Here is a 14,923-nt window from a genome sequence, read left to right on the forward strand (position 1 = left end):
GGGTTGTGCAATGTACGATATAAAGAGATGGGGGAAACAATTGGTTTTTAGTTGCATCGCAATTCAGATGTTAACATTTATAAAATCGATTACTAAACATCAATCGATAATTGATTTATTTATTGTAAATAAAGCAAAGAAGACCGTTCTAAAATTTGGCTGAATGCAGCGAGCCAACTCCCAGAGATATCCGACCAGCTGCTTTATTATAGGGCACATATGTACCAGTTTTGCACACATTTCCATTATTTTAATACAGATGGGGATTAATTTAACTGTTTCTTTTTATAAATGCACTGTTTTTTAAAAGTTGCAAGTGATAAACAGTTATTTAGAGAAACAAAAATAAATTTAAAACTGCATCAATATGCATAAATTAAAGATGCATCAATAATCGATTTTTAATCATAATCGTAATCAAATTGTGAGGTGCCTACAGATTCCCACCTTTAGATATAAATGATACAAGTTTGAAAATACAGTTTTAATACTATTGTTATATTGTGATAATGCATGTTAATGACACATTCGGGATGTGTTCCACAAATTTGACAGCAACAAGCAAACAACGCACTATACGCATTAAACCTTCCTCCACGAAGCAAATTAACCATGTTTCTTACAAATAAACTCCCCAGAGGACGAGGAATAGCTAAACATGCTACACTACACACAGTAAGAGAATAAGCTATGGAATGTGAACAGAGGTAGGCGGATCGATACAAATATCGACCGTATACATCCATCCATCCATCCATCATCTTCCGCTTATCCGAGGTCGGGTCGCGGGGGCAACAGCCTAAGCAGGGAAACCCAGACTTCCCTCTCCCCAGCCACTTCGTCTAGCTCTTCCCGGGGGATCCCGAGGCGTTCCCAGGCCAGCCGGGAGACATAGTCTTCCCAACGTGTCCTGGGTCTTCCCCGTGGCCTCCTACCGGTTGGACGTGCCCTAAACACCTCCCTAGGGAGGCGTTCGGCTGGCATCCTGACCAGATGCCCGAACCACCTCATCTGGCTCCTCTCGATGTGAAGGAGCAGCGGCTTTACTTTGAGTTCCTGCCGGATGGCAGAGCTTCTCACCCTATCTCTAAGGGAGAGCCCCGCCACACGGCGGAGGAAACTCATTTCGGCCGCTTGTACCCGTGATCTTATCCTTTCGGTCATGACCCAAAGCTCATGACCATAGGTGAGGATGGGAACGTAGATCGACCGGTAAATTGAGAGCTTTGCCTTCCGGCTCAGCTCCTTCTTCACCACAACGGACCGGTACAACGTCCGCATTACTGAAGACGCCGCACCGATCCGCCTGTCGATCTCACGATCCACTCTTCCCTCACTCGTGAACAAGACTCCTAGGTACTTGAACTCCTCCACTTGGGGCAGGGTCTCCTCCCCAACCCGGAGATGGCACTCCACCCTTTTCCGGGCGAGAACCATGGACTCGGACTTGGAGGTGCTGATTCTCATTCCGGTCGCTTCACACTCGGCTGCGAACCGATCCAGCGAGAGCTGAAGATCCCGGTCAGATGAAGCCATCAGGACCACATCATCTGCAAAAAGCAGAGACCTAATCCTGCGGTTACCAAACCGGAACCCCTCAACGCCTTGACTGCGCCTAGAAATTCTGTCCATAAAAGTTATGAACAGAATCGGTGACAAAGGACAGCCTTGGCGGAGTCCAACCCTCACTGGAAATGTGTTCGACTTACTGCCGGCAATGCGGACCAAGCTCTGGCACTGATCATACAGGGAACGGACCGCCACAATAAGACAGTCCGATACCCCAAACTCTCTGAGCACTCCCCACAGGACTTCCCGAGGGACACGGTCGAATGCCTTCTCCAAGTCCACAAAGCACATGTAGACTGGTTGGGCAAACTCCCATGCACCCTCAAGAACCCTGCCGAGAGTATAGAGCTGGTCCACAGTTCCACGACCAGGACGAAAACCACGCTGTTCCTCCTGAATCCGAGGTTCGACTATCCGACGTAGCCTCCTCTCCAGTACACCTGAATAAACCTTACCGGGAAGGCTGAGGAGTGTGATCCCACGATAGTTGGAACACACCCTCCGGTCCCCCTTCTTAAAGAGAGGAACCACCACCCCGGTCTGCCAATCCAGAGGTACCGCCCCCGATGTCCACGCGATGCTGCAAAGTCTTGTCAACCAAGACAGCCCCACAGCATCCAGAGCCTTAAGAAACTCCGGGCGGATCTCGTCCACCCCTGTGGACGACCGTATACAGTACAGGCCAAAAGTTTGGACACACCTCATTCACAACACAACTGATGGTCCCAACCCCATTGATAAAGCATGAATTTCCACTAATCAACCCTGATAAGGCACACCTGTGAAGAGAAAAAACATTTCAGGTGACTACCTCTTGAAGCTCATCGAGAGAATGTCAAGAGTGTGCAAAGCAGTAATCAGGGCAAAGGGTGGCTATTTTGAAGAAACTAGAATACAAAACATGTTCTCAGTTATTTCCCCTTTTTTGTTAGTTACACAACTCCACATGTGTTCATTCATAGTTTAGATGCCTTCAGTGACAATCTCCAATGTAAATTAGTCAGGAAAATAAATAAAACGGATTGAATGAGGTGTGTACAAACGTTTGGCCTGAACTGTATACTAGGTACAGTATAACTTTCTGTTGATACAGTAATTAGATCAATAATTATATATTTTGTGTTATGGTATACAAACTGTAAAAAAGTCACTGGACACAAAAGGTATGTAAGGGCAAAACCAAATAATTTCAATCAGAGCCTATAGTATGATTCAATCTAAGTAGCCCTTCAATCAATATCCTTTATTTAACCAGGTAAAAACTCATTTAGATTAAAATTAATTTCCCAATTGACCTGGTCAAGAGGGCAGCAGAAACAAAAACATTTACAGAAATAAATATGAAAACAACAGAAAAAAGCAGCAGTCACACGCCATAATTAAAATTAAAACAACTTGCATATATTGACATAAAAACAATGTTTAAACTGTTTCAGTAAAAACAAATTAAAAACAAGTACAATGCCCAATAGAAACCGTTTCTCAATCCTTTAAATTGCCTATCCCAATGTGATTAGCTCAAGTAACCTCAGGTACTTCTGTGAGTTGTTCCGTGACTATGAAGCAGCATATCTGAAAGTTTTTTTTCCAACATATGTGTTGGCTTCACGAACAAACATTTGAAGTATGTCCTGTGACCTTTAGTTGTAGAAACTGGAGTCTTTAGACATAAAAAAACACAAATCAGAGGGAACCAGACCAAAAAGTGATATGTAAAACACAACCATCGAGAAAATCTGCATCTGATAAAGATGGACAGTCTACCTTTGCATATAAAGTGCAATCGTGGACAAAGTTTGCCACAACCAGTGATAAAAGGTCAGGCACAGTGATATACAGTATACAGTTTTTTCAAATAAGACTCAGGTGCATCTGTGATGAGGTGGCGACTTGTCCAGGGTGTACTCTGCCTTCCGCCCTATTGTAGCTGAGATAGGCACCAGAGCCCCCCGCGACCCCAAAGGGAATAAGCGGTAGGAAATGGATGGATGGACTCAGGTGCATTCATAAAAAAGCAAGTCTCCATAATCTAGCAAAGGCATAAAACTAGTCAGAATCAAGCAATTCCCAACTTGTGGGGAAAAACAGGACTCGTTTCTAAAGAAAATCCCAATTTAATTTTATGTTTAGCCACAAGTTTTTTCATGTAAGTTTTAAAAGACAAGTTCTCATCAATGACAACTCCCAACTACTTAAATGTTGTTACCATTTCAAGTTCAACCATATGAGCAGTTACAATTTTTGGGAGGCTCAATGGTAGTCGTTTACCATTTGAAAATAAAACCACCTTAGATTTTTGTGCATTTAGCACTAGTCTCTTAAGTCCCCCTCAAAGGGCTGCACAAACCACAAAGACAACCCACATCAGGACAAGAAAAAACTCAACCCATTGAGACAACACAAAACCTTCAAAAGGACATCTAATGGCCAAATACCCAAAAGTAATGTGACAGCCAAACTAAAAGGTAAATAATAAAAGGGTTATACTTGTAGAGCGCTTTTCTACCTTCAAGGTACGCAAAGCGCTTTGACACTATTTCCACATTCACCCATTCACACACACATTCATCAAAACATTTTAAGATACATGTAGCTGGAACAATGTTACAACAGAAAGTAACCAGATATTAACAAATAGATTAATTATAGTTTGAGAAAATAATACACCCATAAATGCTGTAATATGTTACCACGTACGTCAGTAGCCGAATTAGGAGCCTTTGTAACCCGTTTTGGTATGATGTTGGTATGGTTCTATAATCATTTACATAACAAACATATTGTGATATATTGTCATTGCAGGAGGCTGCAATATAAATGTACGGTCATATCGCCCTCCCTATTATCCAGCAAGTAGTGCCAACTATGGAATTTATAACAACACTGTACTACAACACAAGACTGACATGCAATTTGAAGATAACATCTTGGGATAGCACAGTGGACAAAAAACCTGGAGGAGTACATGTCAAGTCTCAAATCTACTAACTGAATCCTTCAGTTGCAAGCAATACATAAGTAAGAAGTAAATTAATGACCATGACTAATTCTAATCACAGTCTTTCAACATATTTGCCTACTTTGCGGACCTGCATGCAAACATAGATTAGTAACCTCACCGTTTTTGCGTTCATTGAGCGGGGGCAGTCTCTGGGTGGGCTGCAGCGACAACTCCTCCATCTCATGGGTCACTGCTTCACTCTGTGGACTGGGGACCAGCACACACATCCCTTCTGCTCCAAGGTGCTGCAGGGAAGCCTGGGGCTCCATCCCTGTGTCAGGAGACAAAATAGGGATATGTTGTCCCAGGCGATTGGCGGGTATGTAAGGTCACAGTCCTTTGGTTGAGTGAGGTTGCTACCTGTGGACGATACAAGGAAAAGGAGAAAGGCATTCAATACCAAAAAGGGTTAGAGTGCTTTCAAAAAAGTAAGATATCTTGTGGGCTCTTCAAGAGCATTTCAGGATCATTATCATCATCATCATCATCATCCTTTTGGCTTGACTACTTCACCAAACTGGCAAAATGTTCAGCGTGGCATTTAATTTCAGCCATCTGGAAGAGCTCAGTCCAAGACCAAATCATTCATTAAACGGATCCAGCATGGCCATTACACTGAATACTCGATGCCCATGGCTAACAACTTCAGTTTGCACACAAATGTCTCTGTTACAGCAGGCTTCAAAATCTGGAATAGGACGTCACCATGGTGGTTTCAAACAGAGGGAACAGAAACATTTCAGGGAGCAAAATAAACTATTTAAGCTTCCCAAAGAAAACTTAATAAGTAGTTGACAGTCTGCTTGTTTGAAACACGAATGCTATTTATCGCTAGCCAATTCAGGACTGAAGGTCTTACTAACCACCCTGATGTTGCTGTTGGCTATGTCCACACTGCCCATGTCATTTTTCTCTGTAGGCCCATGATTAACGGACATTACATTTAGCAGACGACAGGATACAAATTAAAATGCGGTTACAAAACATGTACAGAATGAGTTCAATCTTATTGAAGACTAAAGTGCTGAGTAATACATTCAAACGCCACGAACCCAAAAGCCCTTACCTCTTTATAAAAAAAAACACGTTATTTTTCAAAGCTGAAATTAAGATATGATTAATTTAAGCAGGGTGTTTTGGCACATTTTTGCATTTAGACAAGACAGCCTGTCTAAGTATTGTTACCAAACATCGCCAGCCAGAATGTGGGCTTTCAACGTAAATTAGCATTGAGCTACGGACATTTGTTTAAATGTGAATTAAAACAAATTAAAATTAAAAAAATATGTTGTGTTTTACCATGCTTTATTTCTGTACATTCAGTTTTACAGTGCTTCTAAGTAAAGGTATTGAAATGTAACTCAACCGGAGTCTTTATTGAGAACCTGCCATTTGACTGCTGTGCTAGCAAGTAGAAACCAAACAGTGGTGAGCACAGAAAAGATAACCTTTGTAGACAAGTCAAACAATGGGAGTTTGTGGGGAAAAACATATCGTTACTAAAATGTTCATTAAACTTGTTTTGTGTCAAATTCAAACTGCCCTGTCTTTTCACTGAATATAAGAAATTTGAGGAATTTTAGGTTGCCGTTTATCATAAAGTGGTGATGGCGGATCCTGCAGCCAAATCAGTTAAAAACTACTACTTTAGCTTGTCTACACTGCCTAACACTAGTGCAGGGCAATATATTGATGTATATCATATTATGACATAAACTTGTTTATTGTACGATGTAATTTTTTATTGTTTATAATCATAAATTCATTAATTAGCTGCAGCTAATGTAACTGCAGCTTCACTGCTATTTTGCGTTAGCATTTTTACGTCATGTATGCATGTCAACAACGGATCTGATGTTTCTGTGCTTTTTACAACCTTTTTGGCACTTTTGGGATACTTTTAATACTTTTTAGGGACTTTTTGGATCTGTTTGGGGGAGAGCCTTTTGACCATGGCTTGGTTCTTTGCATCGGTTGCTGGCTCTCTCCTACACCAGAGTCCACTTGGAGAAACTGAAAATTCCAGTGGCGATGCTGGCTAGAAGAGAAAGAGGAGGTTTGGTCCGTGTTTACCATCTGTTGTCATGGGGGATGATTATGGTGCCAGAACACTTCCAATAAGATATGGTAAAGAGAAAAAAAAATACATTGTAGAAAAAGTTGTTTTGGCACCTAAACATGTTTTGATAACAAATAAATACAAACAATGAAAAAGTACAATATTTTTGGTGGATCTTTTCGATGCGAATATTGATATTTCTTTACACTTTTATTGCTTTTGTGTGTTTCAAAGGTTTTTATGATAGCTTCTCTTTTTTTACGGTTTTGTTTCTTATTTTGGCGGTTTTGGTTCTTTTTTTTTCAGGGATTCGAATAATGGCAGTGTTTTCTGTGATCAGGGATTATAACAAGTTTATCTGGAAGCAGTTTAACTGGACTGTAAAAACAACGTAGAAGAAAAAAAGAGGGCCGACGGCGTCTAAATCAAGTGTAAAACTATACATATATATGTATATATATATATATATATATATATATATATATATATATCTATATCGAATATATATATATATATATATAAAATACATATATATACAAACACACACACATACATAGATACATATATATATATACATACACACACACATATGTATATATATATATATCTATATCGAATATATATATATATATATATAAAATACATATATATACAAACACACACACATACATAGATACATATATATATACATACACACACACATATGTATATATATATATATATATATATATATATATATATATATATACATATATATATATATATATATACATACACACACACATATGTATATATATATATATATATATATATATATATATATATAATTGTGTTAGAAAAAAAGAGCGACTTTAAAAGGTAAGTGTAGCTGTATTTTTTCATTTAAAATATTTAACACCAGACATGTAAAGCTTGGGGTGACACGAGTAACCAATTTGTGTTAAAATACAAGACTTCGACGATTGTAATGTTGAGCGACTGCCAGCGTTTCTTTCTCTTTTTCCCCCGAAGGGAGCCTCGTATCCCGGCTGTGGAGACAACATCATGCACAGAACTTTTTTCAGCGTTCGTAAGTAAAACTTTACATCTGATCTATCTTTCTCTTTCTTTGTTTACCCATGGATCGGTGGACTCATGTCTTATTGTATTTGGTTTGTATTGTCAAGTATTATTTTGAATTCAATAAATTAACAAACAATGTGCTGAAACTACCGCTATTGTGATTAATTTCCTGCCTTAATTGCAAATAATACAAAATAGGGGAGTATATTCAGATATCCTAAACCCTAAATGATATTCCACATAATATTTACATGCACATTTGAAGGTACTACTACAACATATTTTAAAACATCAACTGCTATAATGTACAGCTGACAGATAATTTAGATGCAATTAAAAAATAGGCTGGACTTTTAGAGGAGACATTTCTTTTAACAATTACATTAAAACATCTTTAAAAATAATATCTGAGTGGTACTTTGTGATGTTGTCCACAAGAAAGACAAATACTTTGATCTCTGCCTTTATGGGACAAATGGACTTCCTTCACAGGCGTGTTTCTGAGTGGAGATTCAACTACAGAACATCAAGTGAGCGAAGCTGATGGTTGTTTGCCTTGTTTTTATTTATCCTCCATAAACTGTATTATAACTAATAAATATGAGTAATTGCTTTAAATTTATTTAATTTTTTTGGAAAGAGAATGTATGCATAGTAATAAATCAAACATTTAATAAATAACATAAATGTATCCTAATAACCTTTAAGTGCTGAAAACAATTGCATATATAAAATCACATCATTGTGAAAGTAGCAAAGTTGATCAGAGTGCTTTATAAAGTAGTCAGAGTAATAAAAGTAGGTCACTATATTATGTTTAAAAATACAAGATTTCTCTCCGAGCAGGAGATGAATCTGCTGACCGCAACATATACAATTGTAAATAATTACATTTGCTTCATAATTTCATATTTTGAAGCTTTTTTAAATTTAGTTTAGACGCCCTCTGTCCTACTTTCTTCTTCTACAGTGTTTCACTTGCATGCCCAAGTACAGTAAAAAGGCTTCCAGGTAAACTTGTTGTAAGCCCCAACCACAAACACCTACCCCTTATGTTAGAACACTGTCTTTAGTTTGAAACCGTAAAAACAGAGAAAAAAGAAAATGCAAAAAAAAGAATCGATCATAAAAACTTTGAAGCTTTTTTAAACTTAATTTAGATGCCCTAGGCCCTCCTTTCTTCTTCTATGGTGTTTTACTTGCATGCCCAAATCCAGTAAAACTGCTTCGAGGTAAACTTGTTGTAAGCCTCGCTTACAGGCACCCGCCCCTTACGTTAAAACACTGCCTTTAGTTAAAAACCATTAAAAAAAAAATAAACAAAACCGCAAAAAAGAGGAGCGATCGAAAAACCTTTGAAACACACAAAAACAAAAGTGTACAAAATATGAATATTGGCATTGAAAACATCTGCCAAAAACATTGTATTTTTTCAATGTTCGTGTTTATTTGTTGAAAAAAATAGTTTTGGTGCCAATACAACCTTTTCAACAATGTCAATTTTTTTTTCGATACCTAATCTTACTGTCAGTGTTCTGGTTCCATAGACGATCGCTCTCTCCACAGCGGGATGAACAGCAATGTGTGTTTTACAGAGAACTGGCATGTGTCGGACACTTCTGTCTCCCACGACAAATTTTCACGTATCCACGCCCACAGATAGTGGGCAGCCTAGGAGCTGTCTTGGTCACTTTACTCGGTTTGTTCGTGTTTCAAACCGTGCTGCCCCCACCCCAGCAGATGATGGCATGGAACAGCACAGAGGCTCCCCAAGTGTATCTGGGTGCAAGGTTGGATTTTTGTGTTACTATTTATCGATCTGTCTATTATTCATTACTAATTTTTAGTTTTTCATTGCATTTTACTTTAGTTGCTGTATATAATAATCGCGCCGCTAAAGTGGCAGCTGGTTGCAGCAGGTCTGGGTCCTTTATGTCCTTATTTGTGCTCATTAATGTTTCCCTCTTGTTTACACTTGTTTTTTTTTGTAACCTTTTGTTTTGAACCCCTTTGGCATTGCATAGTAAGGGGGAGGGGGTCACTTCTGTGACATTTGCGTTACTTTAATAGTTTTGTGGACTTTAAATCTCTACTCCATAATTTACGCATTGTGGGATAAATAAGAGTCCATCGTATCCTAACAACGGAAGGGACACCTATCCGTCCCGTCCCCATTGCTAGTTGAATAGTGAACAATGGTAAATATGCGTCAACGTAGCCCCAACACTAAACCAACAAAACCAAAAGAGTATTTGGTGCAAAAAAAAATAAAAAAAATAGTTTGACTTTGTTTAGAAATAAAAAAGACAGATACCGACTAAACAGTAATCTGCAAACCGTCACCAACAAGTTGTTGCGAGCAAGTTAATCACGCCTACTCTTTTCTATCACTTGAAGTCACGGCATGAAGAAAAGTAAAGAAGACAGTGTTAAAATACAACAAAGCACTAGCGTTTAGGGATGATGTTCGTTAAGAAATTATCGATGTCGAGGACATTATCGAATCTTCTTATCGAACAGATTCCTTATCGAATCCAGATAGTTTTTTTGTGTTTGCACTGAGCCGTAGTGCTGTTTACATGGAGGAAAGGCGGACGTTAAAGGGTGAAGGTTTCAGGTGAGAGAGGACGCTAAAGGCACGCCCCCAGTTAGCATATAGTGCTGCTATGTATGTGTATTGTAAATAAAAACATTGCCGACAAACACATCACCAACAGGGATGGGGTGCCGCTCACTTTCAATAACCCGGTGAAGCTCACTGTGGAGAAGAAGGGGACCAGCACGGTAGCGAATTAATACGCACAACGGGGCAAGACAAGTCGGCTTTTACTGTTGTGCTAGCTTGCTATGCTAATGGCTGAAACTGCCACCTATGGTGATTTTCAAGAGGAACACCCGGCTGAAAGAAAAGCTTCCACCTGGAGTCATCATTAAGGCATGACGAAAGAACTCCAACCGCTGGACATGAGTGTAAACAGGACGTTCAAAGTGAAGTTTTGAGCGTCCTGGGAGCGATGGATGACAGACGAACACAGCTTCACGAAAACTGAGAGGCAGCGTCGGGTGAGTTACGCCACAATTTATGAATGGATCGTGGATGCTTGAGCTAACGTGTCTGCTTGCACTGTTGTTCGAGCTTTTGCAAAAGCCAGCATCTTTTCCGAGGAGCCCCACGGCAACGAGACGGACTTTGAAAATGAGGAGAGGGAATTTGGCGTGTTTGATGGAGAACTTGCCTAGCTGTTCATTTCTGACACAGAAAATAGTAGGAATTTTGATGGATTTGTGGATGAGGATTGATTAAACAATAATGTGAGTACATTGATAAATACTTGAATAAAGTACAACCGAACTCAGCTTTGCTCCTGCTGCCTTTTTAAAACAACGTCCATGCATGCAAGCGTATGTTTTAAGCTAGTGTATGTTTAACTATGCCTGCGCCCCAAAATATGCTGCGCCTTATTTATGCGTTAAATACAGAAATAGCTCCCGTAATCGACATGGCACCTTTTAATACGGTGCGCCCTATTTAATACCGGTTCTCAAAAAGGGATTCGAACCCAGGGTATCGGTTCTTTTCTTATCGAAGCATCGGGAAAAGTGGTTTTCAAACTGGTTACCTCAAAGTGATGAAAAGAAAAAAAAAACACATCAAACTAACCTAAAAGAGTTGTTGTCCAAAGACACCTTCTATGACAAGTCCTGCAAAACACCCAGAAATTACATATTCCATGCTTCCATCCATTTCCTACCGCTTATCCCCTTCGGGGTCACGGGGGGCGCTGGAGCCTATCTCAGCTAAAATTGGGCGGAAGGCGGCGTACACCCTGGACAAGTCACCACCTCATCGCAGGGCTAACACAGATATTCCGTCCCTAAAATCCTGTGTCGACATGGCCCTAGTATATAGATTGTCAAAAGGAAGGGCTGCCACTATAAATACTTTATATCATTGCTTTAATAGACTTTTCTTTTTTTAAATACAAAATATAGAAAAAAAAATAGCATCCAATAAATAACCATTCAAAATCCACCAACAATACTACATTGAAATTTCATGATATGAATATTAACCAAGTACTAGAGATATTGGTATTATAAGCACTAACGCAAACAAAATATTTATAACGGCGACGTGATCACTTTCGTGTGTCCCCAGAAGAGGTGGGAATCTTTGGGCACCTCACAATTTGATTACGATTACGATTCAGGACCTATGATTCGATTAAAAAATGATTTATGCATCTTTACTTTATGTGTTTTGATGCAGTTTTAAATTTCTGTGTCACTAAATAAGCATTTATCACTTGCAACTTTAAAAAAAAACATTTCATTTGGAATAAGAAACAGTTAAATTAATTCCTTCATTTATTAAATTAATGAAAATGTGTGCAAAATTGTAAGTGGGCAGCTGCTTTCTCTCTTTCTTGCTCCTTGTAAGTTTATTCTAGATCATAAATCATGCATCTCACATTGGCAGAATACGTCTGAGTAGGTATTCCGACTAGTTGGCACACTTTGACAGCCATTTAGAACCTGAAACAGGCAAGGACAACAGAACGCTTGGTCTTAGTGGACAAGTATTTAGTAATAGGTTTACCATGAAAATGTATATTTAGTGTCAAAGAAACAATGACATATAAATAAATGCCTTCAATCCAACAGCTATCAATCTTATTAATCAACCATTTATTCACTTAAAAAAATGATTGTTTTAAAGAACATGTTACCTAATATTCACTATAACTAACTTTGCATATTTACATAAAACTAATTTACTAAATGTAAAATAAAATCATAGAATTTTAGAGGACATTATATTTTCTGTTAAGTATTGAAGTTGCCAATGTGGCAGTTTGAGGAAACATGTCGCTATTTCCAAACTAACATAAAAGTCATACATTGTAAACTGTGCCAACATTGCGCCCAACAAGTTTTACAAACCACGCCCCCACTTACTTGCCTACTGGGTGAGAGGCCGGGTCCTAATGTCCGCCAATTTAGTAACGTTTCTCACAGTTGCGCCACTTGACTGACTGGTTTCCTCACCTGACTTGTTTGCAGTTAATTTCAAACAAAACGGGTTCAGTTTTTGCCACCTGTATTAGCTTTTGCCAACACATATACGCATGTCCTTTTTAAATATAAAATAAGAGTTTTGAGATTAAATAGCAGTCAAACAGTGTAACACTGGTTTTATCACCAAACAACACGTACCCTGCAAGGACCTCAAATGAGCTAATGTTTGAAAGATCTCCATACCTTTTAAATCTGCTTTCAGAAGTCAGTTGGGGTCCTTTAGATGATGCAACATCCATTTTACTGCTATTATTGCTAAACTTCACAACACTGGTCCCACATTTTCAGTTGAGCCACCCTGACATTTGACAACAGAATTTGTGACTGAAGTTTTTTAATCAACCTTAATGTACCAGTAGAATGGAAAAACAAGTTGCCTCTATATTGAAGCTATTATCATATATATCTGATTTATAACACCAAAAGACTTTCAAAGTTTGCAAGTAAACAGATATGATCAAAATAGTATAAACTTTACGGAGATTACCGAGCCACTTTGAGAGATAATGAGCGAACCAGTCATGTAATCCGTGACATAGAGGTGGGAAACACAGATCCCTTCCCCATAACAACTATGCTAATCATTCAGACTTTGTGAGAAGCAACAATTACTTTAGGAAAAATTATGATCCAGTATCTTATATTTTTGAGTTCTAATATAAGTTGTTAATGCAAGTTTTAGAAGCAATGTGCTTAAAAGATCCAGCTTTAGTAAATCATTATAGCAGTATTGGTAAGTGTTAAACAAGTAATACAAACTACAAACATCACAAAACGATAGCTTACTGTACAATGTCTGCTCTCACAGCGATGGCGACTGATTATGTCTACATCTTCCTGTTTAGATGAAGAAATAATCATAATCCACACAAAATTAAAAAAAAAAAAGTTGCTGCCTGCACACACCGTCTTCGGTTGACTTATCTTTTTCTCCATCTCTGGGCATGATTTACAATCTAAAATAACTTTTACAAGCGCAGACGCAGTGCAGATGCAGCAGCAGCAGGACACTGGCCGGCTCTATGCTGCAGCACAAGCGAGTTACCTTTCTGTTATAATGTGTCGCTAAAAAATAGTTTGTTGCTATTATTGTTATAAGCGATAATAAAAATATCGATAATATTCAGTTAATATTCAGGTCACAATATGTAAATAGAGTATTGTTGGCGGGTTTTGGATGGTTATCAAGAGGGCTTTAGGGGTTGAATATAGAGCCACCATTGACTCGAATGACATTTTAACTCAGACATTTTATTTTATCATTTACGATTTAGAATGCATAAAAATAAGAAAAACATGTTTTTGTCTTACATAGGGATTGTGAATGATAGACAGCACATCTCTTTGTAATGTTTGAATATTTTCAGTATGACTGATCTGCTGACATGATAAGAGTGCAGAAGCGATCCCACTGTGACGTCATCCTATCCCGAATCTACGAAAAATCCTGAAGACATTTGGAGTGGAATATTTAAAATGGCAGTCAGAAATTATGGCATTTTGTGAGGTTTAGACGGTAATTTAACATATTCTGCGGATTGGAAGTACAATTGGATATGGTTTATTGGATACAATGAAACACAGTAAGGCACATAAAGTCAACTTGTTTTTCCATTCTACTGGTACTTTAATATGATGGATAGTTGGGTGAAATTTGGGTGTGTCTGGAATAGAAATATGTATATAATTTTAAGTGTGTTACTAATAAAGTATCAGTTTTAAAAGTTATCATAACGCAATTATCTGTGCGAAAGGGTGAGTCAACTACCAAAACATGTGAAAATGTATAATTTAAAAGTCATGAAACTGTATTCAAAAACATTTATTTTAAAGAATAACGTAGTATACAGCATAAATATTTTACATTATTTAGAAATAAAATAATACATTCTAATATGCTATTGACCCGCCCGAACTTTACCCTAAAACTACTAATCTTGTCATGCTTGGGACATTGGAAAGCAGACAGGAAGATGTGGGACAAGCACGGATAATTCTGCGATGAGAGATTAATCTGAGGATCAGTACATGAAATCCAAACTTGGACTTTGACTTAGAGTTGCTTTTTGTCACTCCTCTGACCTCAAAAATGATAACATACAGTATAAAGAAAACACAAGTTAAATGTGAAACTAACTCTGCTAGTAAACTTT

At 38.2% G+C, this 14,923-nt stretch overlaps 1 protein-coding gene across 4 annotated transcripts in view; it reads right to left on the minus strand.

Moving 5' to 3' along the window:
- The window catches only part of mrtfba (myocardin related transcription factor Ba), a 47,782-nt gene that overhangs the window by 23,514 nt on the left and 9,345 nt on the right, over positions 1-14,923 (minus strand). The window contains exons 2-3 of one of the 4 annotated variants that reach the window (XM_061908890.1): positions 12,164-12,227; positions 4,689-4,841 (exon numbers count right to left, since the gene is read on the minus strand). In XM_061908890.1, coding sequence (XP_061764874.1) covers positions 4,689-4,839 — 151 coding nt within the window. In that variant the 5' untranslated portion in view covers positions 4,840-4,841; positions 12,164-12,227. Of the gene's footprint in view, positions 1-4,688; positions 4,931-12,163; positions 12,228-14,923 lie in introns of all 4 variants that reach the window. The other 3 variants (XM_061908887.1, XM_061908889.1, XM_061908886.1) reach the window with 3 other exon arrangements.

The sequence above is a fragment of the Nerophis ophidion genome, linkage group LG08 (assembly GCF_033978795.1).
Source record: "Nerophis ophidion isolate RoL-2023_Sa linkage group LG08, RoL_Noph_v1.0, whole genome shotgun sequence".
Lineage (NCBI taxonomy): Eukaryota > Metazoa > Chordata > Actinopteri > Syngnathiformes > Syngnathidae > Nerophis > Nerophis ophidion.